The sequence below is a fragment of the Tigriopus californicus genome, chromosome 3 (assembly GCF_007210705.1).
Source record: "Tigriopus californicus strain San Diego chromosome 3, Tcal_SD_v2.1, whole genome shotgun sequence".
Classification (NCBI taxonomy): domain Eukaryota; kingdom Metazoa; phylum Arthropoda; class Copepoda; order Harpacticoida; family Harpacticidae; genus Tigriopus; species Tigriopus californicus.
In genome coordinates, this window is record NC_081442.1 from 12,171,382 (window position 1) to 12,198,908 (window position 27,527).

General features: G+C 41.8%; 5 protein-coding genes across 7 annotated transcripts; 2 read left to right on the top strand and 3 right to left on the bottom strand.

Moving 5' to 3' along the window:
• Nucleotides 1-6,536: 6,536 nt before the first annotated feature.
• On the top strand, nucleotides 6,537-8,895 carry LOC131878502 (uncharacterized). Its single transcript, XM_059224490.1, has 4 exons — nucleotides 6,537-6,792; nucleotides 7,607-8,283; nucleotides 8,339-8,578; nucleotides 8,644-8,895. Exons 1-4 carry the CDS (start codon nucleotides 6,754-6,756, stop codon nucleotides 8,852-8,854), a joined length of 1,167 nt encoding a protein of 388 aa, XP_059080473.1. The 5' UTR covers nucleotides 6,537-6,753; the 3' UTR covers nucleotides 8,855-8,895.
• A 460-nt stretch (nucleotides 8,896-9,355) lies between these two features.
• LOC131878498 (BTB/POZ domain-containing protein 6-B-like) lies at nucleotides 9,356-11,479 on the top strand. Its single transcript, XM_059224485.1, has one exon. It carries the CDS (start codon nucleotides 9,523-9,525, stop codon nucleotides 11,323-11,325), a length of 1,803 nt encoding a protein of 600 aa, XP_059080468.1. The 5' UTR covers nucleotides 9,356-9,522; the 3' UTR covers nucleotides 11,326-11,479.
• Nucleotides 11,480-11,704: 225 nt separating this feature from the next.
• On the bottom strand, nucleotides 11,705-13,541 carry LOC131878503 (probable basic-leucine zipper transcription factor N). The gene has a single exon (XM_059224491.1). The coding sequence runs from the start codon at nucleotides 13,238-13,240 to the stop codon at nucleotides 12,167-12,169; it is 1,074 nt and encodes a 357-aa protein (XP_059080474.1). The 5' UTR covers nucleotides 13,241-13,541; the 3' UTR covers nucleotides 11,705-12,166.
• Nucleotides 13,542-13,837: 296 nt separating this feature from the next.
• LOC131878499 (uncharacterized) lies at nucleotides 13,838-19,537 on the bottom strand. 2 transcript variants are annotated; one of them, XM_059224487.1, is made up of 3 exons: nucleotides 19,295-19,537; nucleotides 17,376-18,690; nucleotides 13,838-14,193 (listed from the first exon to the last, which is right to left on the bottom strand). In XM_059224487.1, the coding sequence occupies exons 2-3, from the start codon at nucleotides 18,681-18,683 to the stop codon at nucleotides 13,903-13,905; spliced, it is 1,599 nt and encodes a 532-aa protein (XP_059080470.1). In that variant the 5' UTR covers nucleotides 18,684-18,690; nucleotides 19,295-19,537; the 3' UTR covers nucleotides 13,838-13,902. The 2 variants fall into 2 exon arrangements, with proteins under 2 accessions (XP_059080470.1, XP_059080469.1); XM_059224486.1 differs by lacking the exon at nucleotides 19,295-19,537 and adding an exon at nucleotides 18,849-19,179.
• A 980-nt stretch (nucleotides 19,538-20,517) lies between these two features.
• On the bottom strand, nucleotides 20,518-26,944 carry LOC131878500 (uncharacterized). Of its 2 annotated transcripts, XM_059224489.1 has the most exons (5): nucleotides 26,631-26,944; nucleotides 26,223-26,554; nucleotides 25,962-26,149; nucleotides 21,992-22,187; nucleotides 20,518-21,340 (listed from the first exon to the last, which is right to left on the bottom strand). In XM_059224489.1, exons 2-5 carry the CDS (start codon nucleotides 26,406-26,408, stop codon nucleotides 20,663-20,665), a joined length of 1,248 nt encoding a protein of 415 aa, XP_059080472.1. In that variant the 5' UTR covers nucleotides 26,409-26,554; nucleotides 26,631-26,944; the 3' UTR covers nucleotides 20,518-20,662. The 2 variants fall into 2 exon arrangements, with proteins under 2 accessions (XP_059080472.1, XP_059080471.1); XM_059224488.1 differs by having other exon boundaries at nucleotides 26,223-26,944.
• Between the last annotated feature and the right edge of the window lie 583 nt (nucleotides 26,945-27,527).

Genomic DNA, 27,527 nt, shown 5'->3' on the forward strand with positions numbered 1-27,527 from the left:
TTTTATTACGGCACGACTGCGCCAAGATTTGGCTTCGTTTTCCGCAAGTTTTCCTCGAGTTGGAAAAATTTCTCTTTAAGTGATTTACCTGCTTAGGATGATTGGGCAGAAATGAAAGAATGAGATTAAACTTGATAAGAATCAAAATACATGATATGAAACTCAGTCATGAATTTGGAACCTGAATAATGGAAGACAAAAAATGGATTAAGGTTACCTAAAAGGAGGAAGGGGGACGTAAAAAAACTGGCTAATAGGATTTTGCAATAATGCAACAAATGATGATTCAACTACAGATGTCCTCTATTCAAAAGGAGGCAAAAGGATCAACGAAATAAAGTTTAATGAATTCGTAATTCATTGCAAATCATACTGTTATCTAAATATTGTTAAAATTTAGACCAGAATAATTTTCGTTTTTTCTCATAGAATGAATTAAGATTCTCTAGAGTGTTGACTCATTTTAGAGCTGTTCCTCAAACTAATAATCCAATAATGCACTAAAGCCAACCCTAATCAAAACGATAATCAATAGCATCACTTTACTATTTTCATATCCTTAATTGCAAATGAGCTAATTTATGAAACCAAATGCCTAAATAAATAATTTTGAACAGTTTTTCACATAACTGGAATTAAAATGGAACAATCCAATTAGTGAAGTGGGCCGATTTTGGCGGCAATCGCCATTTCAACGGTTTCTCCATTCAACTGTCAGAACGCAGGTCCGCCCCATGGACAGCTTGTCAATCTTCAAATTAAAACAGGTGCATAACACGGTGATTGAAAGGATGATGATCCAAGCTCATTTGATTGGCGCCTTTGGCACAAGATGGTCCAGATTCTATGGTCCCTTTTCTCGCTCCTTGGTCGTTTTATTTCGAGCGACTCGTTCCTCAAGCTTTAATCCAAGAGTTGAACCGCACTTTTCAGACCCTACATTGGAACCAAATTTTGATTACCTCGAAGAATATTGAACCACATCTTCTGAAGACATTGGTCCAACGGAACCAAATTGCCAGTCATTCAATTTTTCAAGATGTGGGTAATGCATGGTGGGTAGATTTACGGGAAATGATACCTGGGTTTTTAACGTCAAATATGTTAAACGAGCTAACTTATGCCCTCCTTTGACCTTCAACAGGAACAATGTAATTGATTGCGATTCCTTGGACGACGATGCTTTGATGCCCATTTTTCATTATATAGCGAACCATGTTCCTTACACCACCCTGTTCATTAAAACGACTTTCAATAGTTGCAAACTTAACTTCTTTTTCAGCCAACCTGTTATGGTCGGTTTCTACACGTTGTTATACTAGACTCCAAACCGTTGGCGTCTAGCCTTGGCCTTAAGTAGTCGTAATGGTCACCTATCTTACCCAGATCTGGATCGGGATCCATTTCCAAATAAGTTCAACCTTCTTATCAAGATCATTGGACTGCCTTGGGAGCCATGGGTATCCATTTTGAAGTGCAATCGGGACGAACACGTGGGCTGTGAGGTTGTTGGAGGTGCACCTCAAGTTATGGGTTTGCTAGGACATTTGTTAAATTTCACCTGGTCTTTGGATCGGGATCCTGATGGTGATTGGGGAACGATGCCCAAAACTTTGACATGGATGGATGAGAATGCAACCTTTAGTGGAGCCCTAGGGGGCGCCATTTCCCAAAGATACGAGGTCTTAATGCCCATTTGGGCCCAAAGATACGAGTGGTCTTTTTGGATTGATTTCGCCGACAATATATATTCGCACGAGATCATACTAATCATCAAATCGAATGAGATCTGGCTGGATTTCACCCTCTTCTTTCGGCCTTTTACATCACGGTCATGGCTGTTGATCATTGGGACATCAGTCATTTTCCCCATCATCCTGTAGGTTATATTATCGGGCTGGCTTTCCTTTGTTCTCTTGAACAGTTTTTATGGCGCTCCGAAGGTCCCATTCAATACCATTTCCGAAGGATTAAGAAGCTTTCCCGAGTGGCAAATGCTTCAAATTCAAGGAGTAGAGGTCCTATCCAACCTCTATCCGATGCCGGGGTCCCTGAATTCAAGCATTAATGGGGGGGGGNGAACAATCCGAATTTATTAGTCCCAGATCTCGCGGCAGCGGTTTGATTGACTGATCAGAGGGAATCGTTACTTCTTATTCACCTCCAAGGTCACTTTCTCAAAACTGATACGGACGCATCCATCTCTGGAGGACAAACGGGAAATTTTGGGCACTCAGATGAGATTAGAGGCTTGATTTGGGCACCGAAAACACTCGCCATTACGACCCATCCTGAACAAAGCTATTATGACCATGAAACAATCTGGAGTGTTGACGAAAGTAGTTGATAAGTGGATTGATATTGTATCCGACCAATCTATCGATAGTCTTGAATCTCAGACCGTCACCCTCCAGCAAATTGGGCTCGTATTTGGTCTAAGCCTCGGGACATTACTTCTCGTCACAATCATTTTCTTTATCGAGCTGGCGTGGCACAAATATTCGCCATCCAAGCGATGATAAAAATCAGTTCCCCCTCAACACAAAGAGTAAAACCTCTGACAAAATGTCTCATACCCAAATGCATCTGAAAGATAGTCTTCATATTCTCCCAAATCCATAGCACAATGCATTCAAATTGCAGCCCAGAATCCTTCCTTTGAATGAAGATTGGTAATACCCCCCTTCACTTGCTCGTCTTTTGAATCTTATTTGCAAAGCTAAAGCATTTGAGCCGAAGAGGACAACTCAAACTTGAATTCACAAACCATCTTTATGCATGAAACATTACCTCGCTTTACTACATAGGTAATACTTTGCATGTTGTTGAACTAGATTGAGCTTTTTGTTCAAGTGAAATGTATTGCTTAGAATAGACTTTGTATCTTGGGATAGTTGAGCAAGTAGTAAATGAGGCCGAGATATAAACGCTGCTACTTTTAAGCTCAGGTATTCGACAAGATCAGGATCTGTAGACTCGGTTATATCTAGTTGCTGAAAAGACAATTTTCGAACAAACACTCCATGCGAGGTGATCTTGGGCCGATAAAGGTAAAGAAATTTGTTCTTTTGTGAAAGCAATGTTCTTGTTTTGCTTTGCGAAAAGTTATTCTTGCGTTGACTGGCAATTTAAGAAAGATTAAGTCTCTGAAGTAATCCTAGTTTTAGTACTTACTGGTCTTCTTCTTTTCACTCTGCATGCGAGGTAAATGCTAAAACAATAAAATGGATAAGAATATTGTACACCTGAAGATACACCTTGCAAATCAACTTATTCTCATTTCAATGTAAAAGCGGAAGCAAATATGAGCTTTTATGCCGTTGACGTACCAAATGTTAAAATGGAGAGAAAAAAGTGAAATAATTTGAGTAAAAGTCAATAACTCGATTCTCGTGTAAAATCTCATTTTTTCCCGTATTATATCACCCCTCAAGTCACGGCGGTAAAGACGGAAATGCCCAAATGTGACATAGCATTTTCCAAACCTTACAAAGTCATGTGGAATAGCTATGTCTAAAACATTTCAGTATTATGATCTGTAAAAGCCTATTTCATGAAAATTAAGAGCATACCTAATTATTTCAGGGAGATGGATGCAACTCAGTTGACTAACGCATGATCGACTTTAATTGTAACTATGATCATATACAAAAAATATCCAATGAGACATTCGTCTCGCAATGATGCAAATTAGGATATCATATATTGAAATGCTCAGTGGTTGTATGGGAGCAAATGATTCGATTTCGTCGATATTAGCTCCAAAAGGCAAGCGCTACTCGTATATCTGACCTCAAAGGCAATTCATTCCGATTTTCAAAATAGCATAAATAAGAATTCACTCTTATATTTCTTGCATAATCTTAAAAGTGTTTAAAATGTCTTGCATTATCTTATAAACCCATTTTAAATATGCAATTTTTTGAAACTTTGTTAAGAATTTATGGAAGGTATTCCAACTCACTCATGAAAACAGGATAACGTCCAAACAATCTGTGTAGATTTTTGTGAGATACGTGGTTTTCATTGATCATTTTCTCAATTTTTGTAGCATCTCAACTGAAATCCCCAAGAACAAGCAATTAACTCTAAATATTTGACTTTCGAAATGCATACGAAGTTGCTTGCCATCTCGCACGAAATATGTTTAAAAGAGTAGAAGATGATCTGAAGCACGAGGCCAAATATAGCACTGTATTCGTATGGCTACCACACTCTACTAGAGCTTCGCATTGGTTTAGAAGTAATTACAAAGTGCAGATGTTTATCCTTGCATCAAATCTTAGCTTCTGCCAATATCACAAAGAGCTATTATAACCAAGTTTTGGTAAAATTTAAATGCAGGCTTTATGATTCAGAAACGGACACCCTGTGAACGACAAGAGCTAGATCATAGAGAGAAAAAGAAAGAAGAAAGAGAGGGAGAAGGGTGACTATAATCGGACGAGTACAAAATGGCAGGAATGCAGACTAGTACAACGGACTTTTTGGGCCATTATGGCTTGTTTAGGCAACACTCACGAACCAAACGATCAAGAGACTTGAAGAATGAATTAGTGGACACTCATTGCTCTGCCAAAAATGCGCCAACCAATGAGGGGTGGCTAAAAAGAGGGGAGGAAAAGTCAATGAAAATCAACAAGAATCCTACCAAAGTACGGAGCTTGTGTACTTATTACTTCTTGTGTTATGAGCATCATCTCCAGTATTGCGCTCTTGAGCCAGTAGAGGGCGATTTCGAAAGTGAATAGCCCCAAAAACCAGCAATTCCCCAATACTTACTTCAAACTGATCTGTAAAGTTCATTTTAATGGAATTCACTGAAACCAGATTAATGCAAACCTGCATCCTTCAACTACCTGTATTTGGTTCATTGTAACGCACCTCACGTGCATCTGTTCTGGTAGATCAAATTACAGTCAGCACTTCGAATTTTGATCAATTCATTCGTCTCAAATGAATTCGCAAACCTTAGCCGAGAAAGAACTCCTACAAGGACTAGACCCGTGGGCTGAGCAAGAAAAATCTTTTCAACCCGTGGAATCCCCCATGTGTGGCATTAGATCAACGGAAACCCTTTTCCAAGAAGCTGTGAATGTGGAAAATAATTTTCTGTTCGTTAATATGGAGAGGCAACTTCAACAAACGGATAGCAAGATCAAGAATGTGGTGTCGGGGTTCAAATCAAGAGAAAAGAAGCCATCGTTTGAGAGAGAAGATGGTTACTCGGAAGCTCGATTAATAGCAATAGCCATGACAGAGTGGATTGTACACCAAAGTATCGAGCAGTATCGAAAATTTCAGAGTGCCGAACAACCAGAATGCGCACCCACAACCCCATCTAGATCCCTCGACGACCTAATACAAGACACTGTCAGTGAAGTTAATGCTACATTCGACGACACAAGTTCAAACCTTGACGCTTGTTGCAGCTTTTTGTTTTGACACCCGAACAAATTTAGTGTATAAACATATAGCTCGCAGTTCAAAGAATGAAATATTCTTAATCACTAACAGTTTATTTGTCAATTGATAAATACCATAAAAATACACATTGGTTTAGCCAGTGATGCACGCGAATCGAGACCAGAACTGACCGGGTGCAGCCTTACTGGCTGTAGCATCAGGACACACAGATTGGGGATGACCATAATCGTGACTCACATAGCACCACACCCTCTGGTCGGGTTTGGTCACGCCCAAATTACAATTACCACGACCATCCTTGGTAAACACGGCAGGGCTGACACAAGTACAATGTTTGTAACTCTTCAAATCACAGGATCCACCTGATGGAGCCTCACCACCTGGCGTCTTCAGGGAACGGGGAAAGGTCTGAACGGCACGACTGACATGGTACAAAAACTCCAGAGCCACATCGGGATTAATGGAAGAAATGTCTCCCGTAGGACCAGTTGGACCTGAACCGTAGCCTCCTTGATGGTTTTCGGGTTGCTGTGCTGGGTATCCCACGCTAGGACCTCCCATACCAGGGAAAGGGGGTCGAATGGCGCCGCCATATTGTCTTCCGGTGGGTTTCGAATCATCGGAGGTAGAGATCTTACTTTGGCCTTGACCAGCAGCACGCCCAAACAGATCATCCATACCCATGGTCATGTCAAGGGTAGAGTCGCTAGGGTTGGATATCCGAGAACTGGAGGAACTAGAATCATATGTGACACTGACTGTAGAGTCTCCAACATCTCCACTGTTATCAGAGGGATAAGCATGGATCACACCCAAGAGGGCGATCACAAAAATAGATTGAAGAGACTTCATTTCAAGCTTTGGTCCAGGTATTCACTGATAAATTAATGTGATCTGACTGACCTATCACTGAAATCATAGACTAGAAGTCGTCTTGCAAACAACCCAGAGCAAGCAAGGAGCACCCGAACGAGCACTCAACGGTTGTCAAGAGCTTGTTATACCCAAAGAATTGAAATTTATAAAAAAATACCCATCATCAAACATTTGAGTAGAGGTAGTCAGATCATTTGATATTACAATTTTAGTTCTTTACAAACTTCAAATGTAAAAAATACATTCTCTCCAAGTGTTTATTTACCACCCGTTTGGGGTCAGATTTGAATTACCGCCATTTTGGGGGCGAACCATACGTAGCGATTGCTCTCTTGGCAAATCAAAACAATTTGCTGATAGACGCAAGGCATGGTGAACAGTTTGAAGTTTGGAATGAAATTGTTAATTCGTTTTGATGTTCTTTGATCTCAGCACTACAAACCAACAATCATGTTTTCAATTCCATCATGGGATGGCGAAGCTACAGAGGTAATCTATACATTAAAACTTCAGTATCTATCCTGCATTTTGATCCATGCCATAAATCGGAAGATTCAAGCATCGATTCAAGCACAATTGCGTCCCCTGAATTGCATATATTGTTAGAGGCAAATTTGATTCGTGATTATTGTGCACACACATTGTGACTTGAGTGCGAGAAAGGCCAACAACAACGAAGACGATCAATGTTCTTAACGGGAGTATAAACATCTTTTTAAAGGCCAAAATATGTTTACTTTAAATAATGGTATGTTGATCCTCCCTCAAGAAAAGGTGCATCAATACATTTTTGCTTCAAGTACCTCTGATGCCTCCGTCTGATGTATTTTTACAAGCCTATTATTTATTCCAATCTTATAAAAAAACTGAAAAGGCTGGTTTTCACACGAAGATGTCTCCATTTAAAAATCATATTGATAGTCTTTAATGTCAAAAAAACGAAAAAAAATCGGCTATTCAATTCAGTATTCTTCATAAACGAAAAATTTCCCCTTTTGAGACACGATTGTGGTTCTGTAAAACGTTTGTGATTTACGCGATTTTGTTTGAGTGCAACTTCGAGTGATTCAGTCAGGTTTGGATAAACCTTGTCGTGCAAAAGGTATTTGTCAATTCTCTACATATTTTATATCAATTCATATTGAGGACACTTTTCTACTAGATCACATTTAGAGAAAAGAACGCCTTCATTTTTTTTGCCACAGAGAATTTGTGACAAAATCCAATTCTAATGAGAAGTTTTCACACGATGGTTGCCACTGTTTCAATCAACTTATTGCCTAACTGTCCATTTTATATTCAGGATGTTGTACGCTTGACCAAGGATCCAATGGCCACACCTCCAGTAACGGCCAAGAAGAAACGGAAGAAGCCCAAGAAAAAAAAATCCGATTCGGTGTTCATCGAACCTCAAAAAGACCAAGATTCGCCCGAAAAGAGCCAGGCTTTCGCTTATAAGGAAGCCAAGCAATCTTTAAAGAAATCCAAGTCATTGTCTTCGTTGAAAAGTTTGGTCAAGACATCGACCAGTTCCCTCGAATCTGTGGCTGAATCAGCCACTCATCTCCTCAAAAGAGGGATCAAGTTTGCTTCCTTGGACGACTTCGCCAATTACATGGGAGGTTCCAAACGCAAACGGAGCACTGATGAGGACTTGCCAGAATCATCGCCAAAGTCGAAGAAGGCCAAAACTTTGGACCCGGCGCCATTTGATCGTGAGAAGCTAAAAGTAATTCTTGATGGGGAAAGCGCGACGAAGAAGGAAAATGCAAGCGGCCTATCTGGAGCCAAGAGCAAACTCAAATCATCAAGATTTAGATACTTGAACGAACTGTTGTACACCCAGACTGGTTCCAAGTCTTTCAAGATGTTCAAAGAGGACCCACACGCTTTCCGTGATTACCACGATGGATACATGGAACAAGCACGAAAATGGCCCGTGGATCCCTTAAAAATCATCATCACGGCAATTCTAAAGATGTAAGCCATATATAATCACGCCATACGTGAAGTTATATCCGACTGTCCGTTTTAGGTCTGGGAATCCGGTCATTGCTGACTTTGGTTGTGGTGAAGCTCGCTTGGCCAAGGCGCTTTCCACATTCGTTGTGCACTCTTTTGATCTCGTGGCCACCGATCCTTGTGTGACAGCTTGTGACATGGCCCATACACCCTTGGGATCGAACTCCGTGGACATAGCTGTGTTCTGTCTATCGCTTATGGGCACCAATCTCAAGGATTATCTGAAGGAAGCCAATCGAGTCCTTAAGACAGAGTGGGGAGTTAAATTATTTGTGATTTTAACGGCTAGAGTTTATAGAGTAATTTGTTGCTTTACAGGGCGACCTTGAAGATTGCTGAAGTGGAAAGCCGATTCACTGACACTCCTGTGGACAAGTTTGTTCATTTGGTGGAAAAGGCAGGGTTTTCGTTGAAGTGGAAGGACACTTCTCAGAAATACTTTGTTCTTATGGATTTCAAAAAGGTTGACTCGGGCAAGAAGAAGATGCCTGAACTCTCGTTGAAGCCCTGTTTCTACAAGAAGCGATAACTATCGAAATACACATGGAATCGTCGTTGAATTATCTAACATTTGTATCGAAAAATCATTGCAAATAGTTCGGAAGAAAAACCTCACAGATCGAGTTCCAAAGAGAAATCGGAATGATACATACAGTACGGTTGAACAAGCATGTCAATTCAATCCCCCTTTTTTTTGCAATATTATACATAACTAATAAGAATCCCAAACTGTATAAAACGAATGCCTGAAAGAGACGGAACATAATTCTTGGTTTTGCGTTTCACTCGTGGTGCTCCACTGCCTTAGGTTAGAGTGACCAAAAAGTACTCATTCTTCCTTATTTGCCCTCGGAAATATGATTCCACAAAAAAAAGAAATGCACTTTGCTCTGATCATAGGAATTCACCTATAAAAATATGCTTATTCAGTGATCCTTTCATTTAAGGTACCGTCTTATTACCAAATCAACTTTGTGAACAGGAGCCGTGAAAAACATTGGTTGTTTTAAAAAATAATGAATCAGCCACCCTGTACCTGCTGTCGCAAGGTTTGCTTTGGTTCCAAAGCAAATGGAACAGATCCCAAGAAATCCCCTAAGAATCCTCAATTATTCCCTGCAACGTTCCAATGTGAACTGTATACATTCAGCATGACAAGAAACTGATCAATTTGTCTGGCAATACCTATTTTTCAACATGGCCGCCTCAACTCCAAAGGTATCCCCATCTCCTTCAACCTCTGGATCACCTTCAAAGTCCCATGGGAACACCCTAGATTTGGACCAGCCTCTGAATTGGGAGGTGAACCAAGAGTTTGAAACGGGTGGGATCAACATTGGCGCTGGCGAATCTTTCTCTAACCTTGCAGCCAAGACAGTTGCAAACATCAAAAGACTGCAAGAAAATGTTGGTGGGGCGGCTGCATCCCAACCAAATGGAGGTGTTTCTTCCGTGTGGGTGGGAAATTACCAGTTGCCCGCTCAATCGGAGGGGGAAAGTGCGTCTCTTGTGCAGCAAATTGCAGTGACGTCCCCGGGACATATCCATAAGGGGGCAGGGGTAGGGCCTAAATCCAAAGCTCGTTCGTCACCCCCACTGTCGCCTCTGCCTTGCATTTCTTCCACATTAACTAGCACATTCAACGCCCTCGTCACCATTGACCCCAATTGGCAGTCGAACAAGAAAAGTCTTAGAGAGAGAAATGCGGTCATGTGCAATAACGCCCTAATGGCGGATACTTACTTCAACATAGGTGGAGAGTTCGGTGCGCCCAAAAAGTTTCCTGCCCACAAGTATATTCTGGCTACGGGCAGTTCTGTGTTCTATGCCATGTTCTTCGGAGGGTTGGCCGATGATAAGGATGTGATTGAAGTACCGGATGTGGAGCCAGTGGCGTTTCACGCCATGTTGAAATATTTATATTGTGATGAGATTGCGCTGGAGAACGATAACGTCCTTGCTACGCTATATTGCGCCAAAAAGTATATAGTGCCCCATCTGGCGCAAGAGTGCATCAAATTCTTGGAGAACAGCCTCACTGCTAAAAATGCTTGTGTGCTGTTATCCCAGTCTCGACTTTTTGAAGAGCCCGCTCTGATGGAGAGAAGTTGGGAGGTCATTGATGCTCAAGCAGCCTTGGCTCTTTTGTCAGAGTCTTTCACCGATATTGATTTCGAGACACTCAAAGTAATACTACTCAGGGAAACTCTCAACTGCAAAGAAACTGTCATTTTCCATGCCGCGTTAAATTGGGCAAAGGCTGAAGCATCGCGACGAAACGTTCCGGACACTCCTGAAAAACTGCGAGAGATTTTGGGATCCACCTTGAACATGATCCGCTTTCCCGCGATGTCTGTCCAGGATTTCGCCGATGAGGTTGTATATTCCAAAATTATGACACTTGAAGAGACTACGGACCTTTTCCTACATTTCACCGCCACAAGATCCAAACCGAATGCCACAAAATTTCCAATTTGTCCAAGGATAGGACTTCAAAAGCAGGTGTGTCACCGCTTTCAATCCTCAGCTTACCGAAGCAATCAATGGCGATATCGAGGACGATGTGACTCCATCCAGTTCTGCGTGGATAGACGAATCTTTATTGTTGGGTTCGGCCTTTTTGGATCGTCCAATGGTTCTTCAGATTACACGGCCAAGATCGAATTGAAGGCCAGTCTCGGAGGCCGCTCCGTGGCCTCTAACACGTGCAAATTCTTCTCAGATGGTTCTAGTAACACATTTCAAGTATTTTTCAACCAACCCGTCCAAGTTGAGGCTGACCGATTCTACACAGCGTCAGTCGTTCTGGATGGAGCAGAACTCTCTTACTTTGGACAAGAAGGGATGAGCGAATTCCAAGCCGGATCCGTGACATTTCAATTTCAATGTTCTTCAGAGAGCACAAATGGCACTGGTGTTCAAGGAGGACAGATTCCCGAATTGCTCTTTTATGGCCCAAGTGGCAACAACCTTCAAATAGCACCCAGTTCTGCTTCTTAACTCACCCACCACTTTATGCATGTCTGAATATCAGTGAACTAGTTCTAAAGCGTATCTTTATTTGTTAAATCTTTACCCATGTTTCCTATGCTATCATAAGAGTAGATACATAGAAAAATGATGCAAAAATGAATAAAGACTGTTGTAAAGGTTATTCAATGGAATTCAATCCAAAGATTGAGTCAGCTAGTATGAACGCGCGAGACCAAATTAGCCGATCTTCCTTCCTCCCGCACTTTTTCGGCTGAAGTCTACCATTTGTTTCTGTTCTGTCGCAGGGTTCGTTTTTCATACTATTACAATGAACCCGTATATGCATCCGAGCACCTTTTTCTGCTCTAATAGATCGTGTGCTGTGAAAGATCGATAAACTCTCTAATCACAATGAAAAAACATGATTTCAGTTTAATCGAGGAATTTTGTTATTAAAATTGCACCCAACCACATTGTAGAGGTTATGAAATACCGATAATTACATAAGAAATCTATATACAAGCTTTTAGTTCTTTTATCTGTGGCGTAGAAACTGCAACCAGACATGACTAAATGCCGCAGCCCTGAAATGTTGAGAACATTGAAGTCCAAACATGAGTTTCCAAGAATGAACTTTATATCAGATCGGGGAAGAGATCTTCGAAACTTTCTTCCCATGTGGTTCCAGGGACGAGCATTTGGTCATCTTGGTGTTCTTTGCCTTGGACGAGAAGCTTGTCCGACAAGATGTCAGTGCAAGTGTCAGTGGGATGAGTGACAACTTTAAGCAGGTGGTCATCAAGGGGGTTGGTGTGGATGGTAGCGCCCTCAAATGCCTCCTTGAGGATATCCCTCTCAAAATATAAATCTAGGTCTTGGCAGGACTCCATAACCTTTGTTTGAGCCCCGACCAAGTCCTCTTCTTTAATGGCAAGATCGGTTTCTTGGTTCGTGTTGTCTGCAGTGGCAATTGTGACAAAGATGTCGTCGACGTTCCCGATGGGGGCCACTTGGCCGACTGACTTGAGGTGAGTGGATGTTTGGATGAGGCCTGATTGATCAAGTGTGGAGTGGTGGCGACGGCTAAGAGCGTCCAGAGGAGACATACAGCCGTGGTCACGGCTGTCTGTTTCGGGTCCACTGCCGTATCTTGACCCTGTCCTTTCGGCAGAAGTGCATTCGCAAGCTCAGCTGGCTCACTGGGTCGAGATACGACAATGGTCTGGTCGCTTTGGCTGTCAAAGGTTGTGGGGAGGGGGGATCGGGGCATTGATTCGGGGGAGGGAGGCAGTTCATCCTTAAATCCATCCACACTCAAGCGAGTGGGCGAAGAGCCCCGTAGGGCGTTGTTTTCTGACATCAGTTGCTCATTGAGACGGCTCAGGCGACGGTTATCAGCCTCAAGCTGGTCCTTCTCTTCCTGCAATTTGTTGATTCGGTCTTCCATTTCGTCCATTTTGACTCGCTTTTTGTCGCGGGCATTTTGGGCGGCCACACGGTTTTTCAGTTTTCGACGCATCATCTTTTCTTCCGGACTGAGATGGTCCAAGTTGGCTCGTTTTCTCACAGGGCAATTGCTGTCCTCGTCATCATAAATGCTGTTACTGTCGGAGAGGTCGGGTGAACTTGATGTAAGTGGTCTTTTGATACCAATTTGTGGGATTTGAATGCCGGGGGTGCTCGAGGTGATCTTGGGAGACATGGTGGGAGATTTGGGTGATAGTTTGATGACTGACTTCTTATTGGCGTTGTTTCCAATTGTCCCACTAAAGATGTTATTGATTCCCGTTTGTTGGAGCAGACTTTGTGGGATCACAATGAACTGCTGTCCTCCGGATGACCCCTTTAGAACTGATGTGCCAAGTGTAGAGTTGGCAGGTGCTAAAGCCATCGGAGTCATCCGGGCCTGCTGTGGTGGAGGTGAAATTACAATTTCTACCATGGTTCTTGGTCAGTATATACAGGTAGCAATCCTGTACAAAGCAGAATAACTCCGGAGTTTGTCGAATCAATCCTCACTAGTATATCCCGTGAAGCTGGAAGAAGCGCTTCTCTAAATATGGATGCTGCGATGGATGAGTATCTGGCTGCTTTCAACGCTATTGTGGAACTGATGTAGACCTTTGAATCTGCTTCAGCAATATCCAAAGTTTTCTGATGAAAGAGCTGAAGGTCTGTCCTTGTTTCCCACTACATTGATTGTTGCTTGCTGGCCTCAGTTATCAAGTGACTTCGCCAGGTTGCCGTCGTTGAACACTTGTAGTACATTTGACACCCAGTCCTGCTCTCTCTAGAACGTCTAGATTGCTGTGTTGGCGCATTCTGATTGGTCCACTTGGCTGTGACGTCAGTTCGTTTCTGATGTAACTTAGGAACGAGAAGAGTCTAGATACAAGGAAAGGCACTGAAACTGCTGCAATTGAATCTTAAATAATGATTACGAAAGGTGAGGAGGGCCCTGTCAAATATTAAGAAAATATATAAATATTTTTCATATTGCTTCCTCGACCATTAAGGTATGCAGGTCCTTTGAACGAAATTAGCTCTGAGGTGGATTTATTGCGACTATAATTTACTGAATGTTAACTAGAAACTATGCATATGTTATCCAATACTAATGTGAGGAGAATGGCCCTCAGATGAATTAACTAGATGCGAGTTCTTCTCGGAATTGGCTAGGGCAATCTTCTCTGCGGTTAAGGAAGTGAATTTGTCTGTGATGATTCGTGAATTTGTGTGAATCAATTCCATGGGCATTGATTCCGAACCTCTCATGGTTCTCTCTCCCGAGCCCGAAAAATACTTGAAATTTCCCGTGGAATCCACGGAAAGCATTTTCTTCTCTTCCAAACTGGGCCGATCTCCCCCAGTGAATTTGAATTTGCAAATACTGACCTAAAAAAGAGAGAATCTCGTTTGTGTAAAAAGGTGTATCAATGTCATGAAATTCAGCTTGTCCGCTAGTCCCAGCATTGATACCTGAACGATTGTTCTAGAGGCTGTAGCCTGTACTATAATTTGAATTTTATTTATATTATATTATTACATTTATTTGATAAGCAAAGTTCGGATAAAGAGGGATTGTCAAGTTGTCAATCGCTATCTTTTTGTTCACCATTTTAACTTCTGGAGATTTTTTCAACTTGGCAACATCTTTTTTGTTTTCTTCTGTATTCTGTAAATTGAGTTTTTGAGCAGAAGCAAAGTTGAAAAGAAAAAGATTAAAAATTGTCTTTTAATTACAATTGGAAATTGATTCATTGATCTTGTCTGTTCATTTTCTACGCACGCTTGCGAAAATAGGAATTTTCCCGAAAGAAAGGGGAAGAGATTCAGGTTTGAACTATGGAAGATCTACGAAAAGCCTGCATGTATTTCTTGTAGTAATTTCACTGTTGAAAAATCATCAGTTGTAAAAGATATTAAGACAATCTTTATTAGCCTTGATGAATATTAATCTTGATCAGTTGTAGAAATCCGGCTTTAAGAGGTATGATTTCAAATTTCATGTAATGGACATGTTTTCCAAGGTTTAATTTTAACAAGGAATGAAAAAGATTTGGGAATTGAAACCAATACGCTGCTAGGTATGTAAGGTCTAAAGATGCGTAGGTACTGAATATTGTCATATCTGAAGATTGAAACAAGCTACCCCGTGATTTTTAAAGCAAAATTAGAAAACACTTACTTGTCATTACTTTGGATATTGAAATATTTTTCAAGAACGGGCGAACTCGAAATATTCTTTGCGGCTTTTAATTGATTTTCGTGAGTTCTTCTGTTCTTCTGTTCCTAAATTGACTGCAGTGTTTTGGATATAAACAGCGATTGTGGCATTGGCAGACCCTTGGTTGCAAAAAACATCAAAGCAACACACCATTCCTAAATATTACTGCACGTGTTTCAAGGGCAATTTAGTAATGAGATTTGTCTTTTTTAAAGTAATATTTGCTACTAGGTCGAAGAGGGTTTGTTAAGAACAAGTTGAAGGATCAGCTCTCCGAGTAGAGTAAAAGCCAGCAAATGAATCTGCAAATTTGCTGATTTTAAGCTCAAAGAGGGGTTTAATTTGATATTTGCCATTTTTTAAATTGTTTCAAAATGTTCATATTTGACCATTTCTGTAAAAAATACCCAAAATTTGACCAACTAAGGTGAAATATCTATGGCAAAATAAGCCTAGTTTAAGAAGGCTATTATGGACCGTCTATCCAGAATTAAGTAATTGGTTTTTGTTTCCCACTTTTATGATTTTATTTTTATCTTTGTTTGCCGATCTAGTTTTGGGTTTATTTGCCGATTTACTTGTCAATTTTATGCTTATTTTCTGTCGGCTTTGTTCTTATTTGATGATTTTGGAAAACTAATCTGCCATTTTTAGGGCTTACATGCCTAGTGCATTTGCCAGAAATCCGCACCTTTGGATGTGATATGAAGCTAAGAATAATAGTTATTCTTATGCTTACAACTTGGATCAAGTAGGATTACGAACGAATACAACTTGAAAGACAGATTAACAGACAGATTTTCATTTCTGGTAGGAAGCAATTGGTTAAGGTTGAGGGATCCCTTAGTGACATACATGATGTCAAGTCAGGTGTTCCCCAGGGTTCGATCTTAGGGCCCCTCTTGTTTATAATATTCGTTGCCCCGCTTCAAAAGCTTAGTATCACTGCCAGTCTCTCTTCTTATGCTGACGATACAAAGTTAGTTTCTGGTAGGAATGGCCAAGATTCCAGTAGCCTTGCAAAGGACTTAAATCGAATCTACTCTTGGGTAACTGAGAGTAATATGGCCCTGAACGGAATGAAATTCCGCTCAATGACATTTGGGTCAACTCCTTTAAATACTCCACTCGTAGATAATGGAGGTAAAGATATTGAGCAGGTCTCATATATGAAAGATGTAGGTGTAGTCCTCCAAAATAATGGAAAGTTCGATGAGCATATCCAGTTGAAGGTGGGTAAGGCTTTTCAAATGTGTGGTTGGATATATCGCACGTTTAATTACAGAGATAGCATCACGATGCTAACTCTGTACAAGTCAATTTTCCAGCCACATCTTGAATATGCCTCACCCATTTGGGCTCCAATGAGTTCAGGAGGTTTGTAAAAGGTCAAACAAGTCCAAAGATGTTTCACTAGGAACATCACAGGATTGAGAGAGCTCTCATATTGGGAGAGGCTAAAAAAGTTGGAACTGTACAATGTTCAGAGAAGGTACGAAAATTATCTGATATTGTACGTCTTCAAAAGTATCCATGAGCTTTGTCCCAACCCAAGATTTAGGGTCAATTGTAGTGACCGTAGAGGCTTAATGTAGAGTTTTGAGAGCTCCTTTAAGCCTTTGAGAATCCGGGCTAGTTCGAACAATGAAGTCCACTTGTCTTCTTTCTCGGGCTCCTTCATCGTTCAATTTGCTTCCCTCTGATATCCGTAGGGAATACGTAGGCCTTGTTGATCCGGTAGCATCTTTCAAGTCAGACTTGGACAAATTTTTAGATAGCATACCAGATCAACCCTACATTCAAGGACTAGCTCGGTCTGCCAACTCAAATTCGTTGGTAGACCAAATATCATGTAAAGTTTAGAAGGTGAAAAAAAGACAAAATTTGGCATTTCATGTTAATAGTTCTTTGGATTATTACATTCTCTGTAGCGATTAGAAAAGCCCGTGAAAAACCAAACCAAAAAAAAAAAAGTAATCGAGAGTACCTAAAGGCTGTATTATCACCAAACCTAGAAATTAATGGAAAATTATTTCTTTCGTTTGGATCCCCCCCTCTTTTTTAGGCTTGCATCTCTTGGATTGAAAAGAATTAAAAAAAAGGATTTAAAGACTCGACTAACTTCCGTTTCAGCGAATAAGTTTCCTTCATTATTACTGAAATATGTATTAGGCTCAAAAATGGCTTGCAACAACATTTTCAAATTTTGCGGTCTCTGAAACTTGCTATGGATTCTTTGATCGAGTGAAACAAAAACCGAATAGTTCATTATCAACTAAAAGGAAAAGAAATAGTTTTCACTTGCTTTCGAGGATAATAGATTGATTTGTTTTGCTTTGCTAGTGTGTACCTCTTGTGATCCATCCGAAGTGGTTGGTCGGACTTTCTTCTTCTTCACTCGTGGTGGAGCAGATGAGCTTTGGGGGCAATGGGGCTCGAGTGGGACCCCAGCCTCTCTGAATACCCGATTTGGTTTGTATCGCATAACACTTTGCATTGACTGCATTGCCTCGAGGTGTGAAAACTCTTTGGAATTGATTGGAGTGATTGAAAGCGCTTGAGACGACGGCAACGAGGAGGGGGAAGTAGTGCCAGGTAGGGATCGCAAATGTCCCAAGGGAGGAAAATGATGAGGCAGTAATCCCGGAAGGCCCAGATGAAGAGCAGAGGGGTGGACGAACACAGCTGAACGAGGCTCAAAAACATAGCCCGGTGGAGCTCCCAAACTCTCAAAATCCATGGGACTCAGAACGGGGGGCATCATCATGGGCAGAGGGCTCTGGCGATCCTCAAAAATCATTTGTTCAGGATCGACATCCACCTCCAAGATTTCTGGCGGGGTTTGAGATTTGGCTCTGCCAGTTTTGCGAAGGTCCAATGCCTCCTCCCTTGAAATTGTCGTCCTGTCATTTGCAGACGGTCTTGTCACCAGGGTTGGCGTTATGGTGACCTCACTAAGCTGTGGCAGGGGTACAATTGGGCGGAAGGCTTTTGGGGAGCTTCTACTTGATACAAAGTGGCAAATTTCATCTTTGGCGGGCTTGCGGCCTCTTCTCTTATGACCAGCAGATTTGGATCCAGATTCATTGGATCTGCTGAGAGGTTTTGTGATTCGCTCCTCACGCTTTTCGTGAAAGCTCATGATATTTTGAAGTAAACTCGCCGCGGGAAGATTGGACTGAGAAGAGGCAACCGAAGCAGACGATGGAACGAGTTTGATCTCTACTCCGCTCAATCCCGGAACGGACACTGGAATTCTATGTCGGTCACTTAGTAACACTGGGTTTCTGCTGTTCTGCTGTCTTTGTTGATCAATATGGTGTGAAAAACTCTGGATTTCTTGCTGTTCTTGCTCCAGTCTCTTCCTTTGTTGTTTTAACCGGATCCGATTCTGAAGAACTTTCTGAACCTCGCTGAGCCTCTCATTGGGTTTGACTTGTGTGAACTTTGGGATAGAATGGACCAAGGATCCATTGCTTTTTTTTCGACCCGAGCCCCGACATTCATTTTTCATCAGGAGTCGACTGGTAGTGACCTCCTCAGGCTCAGGCTTAGCCTCACGGTCTTCGAGTTCGAATCCCGGCTTCCGTCTTAGTTTGGGCATGGGCGGCAAGAGAGTTGGTCGATCCCTGTTTGTGAAATGCGGATTAGTCGCCATGCTTGACCTAGAATAAGGTTAAAAGTGATTCGTTACAACCTTTGCGACTCACCCCACTCTGTCAAAAAATTGATTCAAACATTCGTCAAATCCATTGACAGCTGTACACTTTGCTACTTGATTCAGATTCTGGTATTTTTCAGCACTTCTTGTTTTGCCTCTCACCTCTCCATTTGGAGTAATTGTGTCGAGAGGAATTCTGCTCCCGAAAACGACCAGATCAAATTAAGACAACACCTTATTTGACGGAGTGCCTAAATTGACACTCCCAAAACATGGGTTGATATTTATGCATTTGCGTTCAGACTTGAGCGAGTCAAAGAAAATCACGGCCATTGGTTGATTCATTGGTTGATTCATATGCATGGGAATGTCAGAACGCCATTATTCCCTTTGAGAATTTCTTTTCCCCAAACTTAAGTTTGGTCTATACGCTGTACCGTACTTGAATGTCACTTGTGGTTATACCTTGGAAAGCGATTCGATTAACTCAAATAGGAGGACCTTAAAACTGAATTACTCATTCAACGCCTTCAAGTCTCCTCGGTTCAGTAACTAAATAACCGGAATTGAGTGTGTGTGCATTTGCAAAAAGAATGTATCAATCTTACCTTTGAATAAGTGTGCAATTCTCAAGTGGATCCAAGTGGATCTCAGGCCAACACCTCTCGAGAACAAACTTGTGCCCAAAATACTTATTCCATAGAGCTGGCACTTCGACATCTGTCGCGTATGCTCAAAATAGGATTTCCTGCTGATCACATCTTCTTCGCTCCTGTCCCACCAGCCACACCAATTGCGTTCCTTCGGTAACTCACTCATGACTTCGACTTGAGAGGCCAATACGGTGCATTTTCCCCCGGGCAAATCGTGGTGACGAGAACATTGTGCTCACCTGAGCAAATCCCCCCCTGTTCCCTCCCGTATCCCCTCTTTCTCCATCTACTGTATGTATGTGCTCACTTCAATTCAGTTAGCGCTAGTAGCTCCATCCATGAAGGCCGGGCATTCTTCAAGCCATTGATGTTAGGGAAGGCGGACGAAGGAGGCACCGACACCTATGCAGTAAAAGGCCATAACGAGAAAGTCGACAAGTTAATGTTTCTCTGTTTTTGCCCGGGCCTGCTTTCCATTATGAATAGGCGCGTTCTTGACGGAGATCCCAGGCTATTTTGGAGCCAAGATATTGTGCTATGAAAAATTTCTTGGATTCTATGAATAGCATGATTGCTCGGGTATAAGGAATACGAACATCGTAGCAAAGTGTGGACTACGCTCAACGGAATAGTCGCCAACTCTAATTTCTTGTGGATTTTTAGGATTGTTCAGAGTTGGACATGAAAATTTCAGTACAAAGCACAACATGTGAATGCTCAAATGGAAGATGATCCAATCCAGTTATCTTTGACTGAAAGCATGAAAAACTTTTTTCAGTAATTAACGGCAACATTACAAATGGAAATGCTGATCTCGAATTGGTTGATATAAATTACTTCTGTTTTTCCGATTTCATTTATGTCTTTGTCAAATGTTCTGTATATGAACGAAATCAAGGTGGTTTGCCCATCCTGTGCTCAACAAATGTCTGTTTAATACTGAAAAATACTACTTGCAATCAATAATATTCTCTTTTGCGATAGTTGAATAGAAGTGTAGAAAGATACATTTTTCATATTGCCCGCACGATAATTTTCTGGTAGGCCCTCCTTCCCTTTAAAAGTTGTCCCGAGAGTAGGCCTGGGATGAAAAATTAGAGGAGAGCGAGCTTCTTGGCTCGTTTGAAATTGGCAAAGAGCTACATCTGATGAGGAATTTAAGTTGTCACCACCTGAGGTAATCATGATGTATCTTGACTTTATTATTCCATAAAACGAGTTGGAATCTTGTTGACTGAGTTGTATCACAGATATTGCAAGAGGATATCTTATCAAAACAAAGGATATTTTCTGACAAATACAATCGAGTATTTTTGGTCAAATTCAATCGCGGACCAGTTCCACGTCATAATTCTCCGTGGTCTCCTTGAGAGCCTCCTCCAGCTCGTCCGCTTTATCCTTTAGAATCTTTCCAGCTTGAGAGCCTTTCTTTCGGATCAAATCCGTTACTGTCCAGCCGAGATCAATGGCGTCCCACACCAAGAATGCTGCACTAACACCCACAATAACTTGACCAGCCAATCTTGTGCTGTTCTGTCCGACCACTTTCCCCGTCTCCAGGAACACGTCTGGACCAATCGGGTTATACTTGATCGTCTCTTTGGCACCTCTGGCCGTGGTCTTGGCCATCGTTGTCGCTGCCACAGACGCTGCCCCAGTAGCACAAGATTTGGCCATGCTCAAATCCGGGGTTGAATTGCAGGCTACCACTCCGGCTGACAATTTCACTTCTTTATTGGACCCGGTAATAGCTGCGTGGACAGACTCCGATAAGAACTTGGAAGAGAGGGTGTTGGATCCACCCACGTGTTTGGACTCGACGGAGAACACTGCTCTGAGGATGGCCATGAGGATGTGATGGTGACCGAGCATTTTCTCGACTAGGTCCATGAGGGAGTTCAAATGAGTAGATCCGCGGTACCTCCGCATTGATTCGATCTGCGACTCGATCTTCAAGGTCAATTCCTTGTCTCTGGTCAGAGCTGTGCCCATTTCGCGAACCTGCAAATGTGATGGATATTATTTATGTTGCATGTGAAAGCCAGAATAAGTTGTTGGCTCTTCTCTTAATACTTCAATATTGCACTGGGTGTCCATTTTTTTCCTTCGAAAATTAGATTACTATGTCATTGACAGGTGAGTGCTCAAATAATGAAAGACAATTCATGAAAATGAAAGATATTGAGAGGCTAAAAAATGACATTTTTATGCTTGTCATGCTGCTATTGTATGAAGGTTCGTTGCATGATTATTACAGAAAGTTCATGCAAATAATGTACTTTTGTGTAGCCTGAGTATTGGTATGATCGACCAACAGTTTCTTTTTTCGCTGTTTGAAGCCGCAAGCATAGCATTGTTTCCCACCTTGATTAAGTGTACTGTATACAATAGAGTGTCGAGCAAATGCCAAGTTCTAGGAAAGAAGTTCTTCCAACCATTGAACCTTTAGTGAGTAAACCAGAGAGTTGAGCTTGGCTTTTGAAGCTTGACTGGTTCTCCTCATCAACGGAGTTATATGCCAAGACAAGTGGATTACATGTGCTTTTTTCCATTGTTGCTCGGTCAACTTGATCATGGCTACAATCTATGCAGATATCCACACACGAAATGTATCAGAAAATGTACAGGCACGGAAAAAGGCATTTATATTACCTGCTTCGAATTGATGATGCGTTCGATCAAAGAGGTTCCAATATTTGTGGCTGCTCCTACGGAACTGGTAGCAATGCCCGCAATGATCAGAGGTGCTGCCAATCCGGCTGTGGTCAAGGTTAGGATTCCCCCAGCTATCGTTAGACTTCCACCCACCACAGAGGCACTGGTGCCCACAGACTTGGTTATCCGACATCTGAAAAACACAAAGGCTAGTTAGAACAATGAAGTCCATCGCTCTTCATTCTCGGTCTCCTTCATTGTACAATTTGCTACCCTCAAATATTCGCAGGGAATGTATAGGCGTTAATCCTGTCGCAGGATTTCAGTCAGAATTCGATGAGTTCTTGACCAAAACTCCGGATCAACCCTATATTCAAGGGCTAGCCATATCTGCCAACTCTAATTCGTTGGTGGGTCAGACCACGAACTTCAAGAAATATGGACTGTGAACGAGCTTTCCGCCAAATTAGCCTGCTCTTGGTCATAGCAACTCAGAGCCAGTTTTCGAATTAAAGTAATAAAATAAGGAATGTAGATCTCCTCAATTAAAGGCGAATCATTTTTTATATCATTTACTTGTAATGTGGCTCGCTTCAAAGTTATGTTGTCAACTGAGGCGAATCATTTTTTATATCATTTACTTGTAATGTGGCTCGCTTCAAAGTTATGTTGTCAACTGATTAAAATCTTTTATTGCGACTCTCGGTCATATCAACTCGTAAAATAATAAAATTGTGTAAGTAAATAGCTTACACAAATATGGATAAAAAAAATAATAAAATTGTGTAAGTAAATAGCTTACACAAATATGGATAAAAAAAATAAAAGAAGAAAATAAAATGGTTAAAACGATAAAACATTCGACTAGTGATATCACAACACAGACGACTAGAATTGGTTCAGTGCACATGAAAAAAAGGGAAGAGGTAAGTTACAGATTGTTCAAAGACTGGTAGGTAGAGGTAAGTGATGAAAATCATGGTTATGGCAGTAGAGTGGATGGGCCAGATTGAACAGATCCTTTGTCAACTCCCGTCGCTGATGGTATTTGGCTAGGAGCCGTACAAAGGTACGTGAGCGCCAATACTCCGAAGGGATGTCGGGCCAAGGACAATAAGGTGTTAGCAAGTCCTTGACCGGGAAGGACAACTTGTGTCCGGACATCACCTCTGGAAAGGTCAGGTTCCCAACACTCTTGGATACTAACCTTGCCAGCCTGATGGTGAGGGGCTCAGTTTCGCATAGAAAGTGCGTCCATGCATTGTTGACATATTGGGGCGCGCAAGGGTATCGCTTGAGGAACTTGGTGTAGGTGGCATCGGCGGATTTAAGGGCGGATTGGGCGGAGTTGGGAAGCCAAAGGTGAAGGCCATAAAGGAAAATTAGGTTGATAAAGGTCCAGAAGAGTTAAAGAACTATTGGAAGGGGAAGATTCTTGATGGGAAGTTTATTGCACATGTATCCGATCCTGGCCCTGGCCTTGGTTATTGCGGACTGGAGGTGATTGGTGAGGGAGAGTTGGGTGGAAAGGGTGAAACTGACATAGTTGATGTACTGGACGCTTTCAATCGAACTATTGTTAATATGGAAGGAGGTGGGAGGCAGGCAACCTTTATGGAAAACCATGGCCTTCGTCTTAATGGTATTGACTTGAAGGCCGTTCTCTTGGCAGTAACCATGGACGGCATTGATGGCATTTCGCAATTCCACACTTGAATCATCCAAGAGAACCAGGTCGTCTACATATTGAAGATATTATACCGAAAAAAGGTTGATCGTGGGGCCTTGGTGTGTGAGGGCTTCGGGTAGGTCGGATACGTAAAGATTGAAAAGAATTGGCGATAGGAGATTCCACTGCGGAAGGCCAATGGAAGTCAAGTAGCAGGGGGATAGGGTCCTCACCAGAACGAATGGACATCTAAGTCCCGCATAGATGTTGGACAGCAGGACACAGATGGAATCGCATTTCGACCCATTCCTACATTTATGCCAAAGGTTGTTTCCTTCTTTTGCCCAAGTCTTATGTCATTGGGAAGATATGGCCCGAAAGTACCTGNATTTTTGTACGTTGACCTCAAGTTTGTTTCATGATGGCAAGTATGTTTGTACTTGGGCATAGTGTCGGAGGGATGTCCCTCGTCCAGCAAGCAAAGCCATCCATCACATTGTAACATTGCGCTAACCACTTCGCCATGTCTCCTCATTTAATGCTTACTTCCAGCACTGGGGTTTGAACCCACTGCACCTTGGGAGGGTATTCTTGCCTTGTTCACAATGTCTCTTAGACCGCTCGCCCACCCCAACTTCTTGTTCCTTGGGAAAAAGCCATAAAAACAGAACCTTTCATGTTGCTAATTTGCCAATGCACTTCTGTTCTTGAAATTGGCGAAGTTTGTGTTTGTGTCATGAAAATACCCAACATATGTTTTCCCCTAACAAAAAGCCGCAAAAGTATGTTAGATATGCTTAATGGGTTTCGCATTTCGACCCATTCCTACATTTATGCCAAAGGTTGTTTCCTTCTTTTGCCCAAGTCTTATGTCATTGGGAAGATATGGCCCGAAAGTACCTGTTCTCAATTCTTTGACATTGATTTTGTACGAGGTTCTACTTCGTTATCTACGTGTTACTACAAAACATAATTGCGCTAATTTAGAATGTAATGTATAAGGGTCTACAAATTTGAAGCACTAAAAATACCGATTTGTGTTCAAGTAAACGGGGTTTAATTGCAAACGGGGTTATTTTTCCAAAAGGAAGAATTATTTCCATTTTCTTGATATACACAATTTCAACACCGACGAATTCTTTAGCTAGCACTTTTGCTTTTCTATATGCGATCAAGGTTCAAGCTTTGGCAACCCCGCAATTTAAAACGTGTCTTTAATTGAATTGCCTCATCTGACAATTCTTATCAATACGTACTTTCAAAAAACGTGCACCTGTTTTGTTCCGACTCCCGCTTGTTAAACCTGGAAACCAGTATTGACCATATCCGTTTCTAGGTATGATTTGGGCGGAGTATCTTAAAATGCAGACCTCAAAATTCCAGGCCATTCATGTCAATCAAAGGCGAAAATTCCCCATGTTCTAAAATAGAGACCCATTTTTTTCTCGTTCACCCAAGTTTGAAGTACTACTGCAATTCTGAGAATGCAGTTTCTTTTCATGACTAAAATGTGCAAACTATTTGCAACAAAATTTTCGGATTATGCCATTGTTGATCTTGCGTGACACAAAATGTGCCTGTTCTAATGCTCGTGTCAGGTTGCGGATATAGGTACGTATTTGAGGTTATGCTCGTATTGAGGTATTCAATCACCTTCATAAGAATCCACTCACAGATGGAAGCACGCTAAGAGCGAACGCTGTTAAGAATAGAGCGTGCCGAATTTTGATCTCGCTTCCAGACATGATATTTGCTCTTTTTAACACGTCATTTTTTTTAATGCAGCTAAAATGTCAATGGGTTTGGAAATCAAATGGTGTCAAGTGATGCAAGAAGGATTAAACCGCTAGATGTCGTGCTAGGATAGTTCTTTTTCCAACAGCTGCAAGACTGCAAAAGTAATTTCTTTCTTTGTCTGGACAGAGGAAAGAGACGGAAAAATGACCGCAAACAGTTGACTAAAACCAAAGCATATATATTAAGTGCCATATCACTGAAGACAACCTGCTCCTTTATAAGAATGCCAAAAACAAAGGAAGTTGAAAATTATAATTTGTTTTCCGACACTTCACTTAAAGGCTGTATTTACCAAATACAGAACAAATTATTATTTTCAAACTCGATGAAGGATGAGATTCAAATGAGGTCACCAACATGAAATTCTCAGATTGGTCAGGGTAAACATTGAGAAAGACGTATTTCAAAATTCAGATGATAAGGATAGTCACTCAAGCTGTCCAAATATTTGCTCAACATGACATCCCCATCACATTATATGTTGTATAATGAAAAACTCACCGGACCCAAACCGAGTCGAGATATTCGGCACTAACTCGAAGTTTACAAATGGTATCTCGTCGAGCTGAAACGAGCTGATGTAAACTCGAGCTAAGATTCCGGATGTCATCCTCAAAGTCTTCTCGCTCAATATTGGCCGCATACTCCTCAAAAGCCTCTTTACTTATTTTCATGTCATCTGGCCAATCCTAAAAGTACAGACACCCAACGTCAGACCCGAGGGAGGATTTCTCTACTATAATTAGGACCTTTAATTTGTACCTGGGCCATGTAATGGACGCGCTTGTTTTTTGATTTGTGGTAGACAGTGGTGATGATGGGAAGATCGGGTGCGGATTTCGAGCTTGGGAGTGACTCCCCTGCTGAATGGTTTTCACCTTTTCCCGCCTCGTCATTGGCGTTGTTATTGGAATATTCCGGGACCCGAATGGCACTGTCAGTCTCCATGAGATGAGGCTACGATTTCTCTTTTCTCACTAGATCGTTGCCATTGTTAGGATGATTCTCTTCGTTTCGAGTGTTGGTAGGAAGAATCTTCAAGGTTGTGACGGTGTCAACTTCCTCCAAGGCAATCACTCACATGATCACGTTTGCTGCAGAATCCAAGGCTAACACTTTGAACGAATTTATCTCTGACCACATTATATGTACAACAGGATAAGCACATACCCAAGCGTAAGAGGGGTAGAGGGAGTACGGTTTTAGAAATCAAACAAATCTCTCTTCCAGCACTGAATATACCATGAATATTACGATCGTAGCTGGAGTATGACTCAGCTTGCGCACCCACTTCTCTACATGAAGCGACTGTGTTGTTCGCTACGTTAGGAACACCTCAAATCCAGATAAAGTCGGCTTGCTGCCACTGGAAGGAACACTTCGGCCGTTCGTTCCTCTCTGACAATCTTCCTTGGTTTCATAGCCCACATCGACAGCTTACTAGGGCAAAGTGAAGGGGGCGCGTTCGAGTCCGGTCCCTCCCTGATTCGCGCTTTCCGTGAATTCCTCCAGAGGGGGCCCTTCAATTGAGAGTCTCGCAGGGCTTCTCGATTTTCGCCTATTCACGGTAGGAAAGGCAGGAACCGAGGGCGGCGAGAAGGGGGAAATGATCACGGAGCTGGCTGAGGTGGAAACAAAGAGACTCGGGGATTCGTGGCTTGTATGTTGAAGGTCTCAAGTTCAATTTATGAGCGTGTAATGAATGACGTCTGTGATTATTACAGATTTCTAGAGTACGGATTTCGAGTCGGATTCTAAAGACAGCAAATGGTTCAAAATAACAGAGTGGTTAAGAAATCAAAGAATTGGGTAATGCAATCAAATCTAGCCATGGTCTGTTATTGATTTTAGGCTGAATAGAGAGCCCTCATGATATTTGCATGTAACACCCTTGAATTTTACTTCATTTGGCTCATGGTTGAGAAACGCATTGTCAATTTTTGTAGATGGGTTGATTTTTCTCTTGACATTAAAAACCTCGGAAAATAAATGTATCCTCCATTTTTAAATCCGGACTCTTCTGATTACGCAAGCGTTCTGATATCCTTTCAATGTGAAATGAGATCG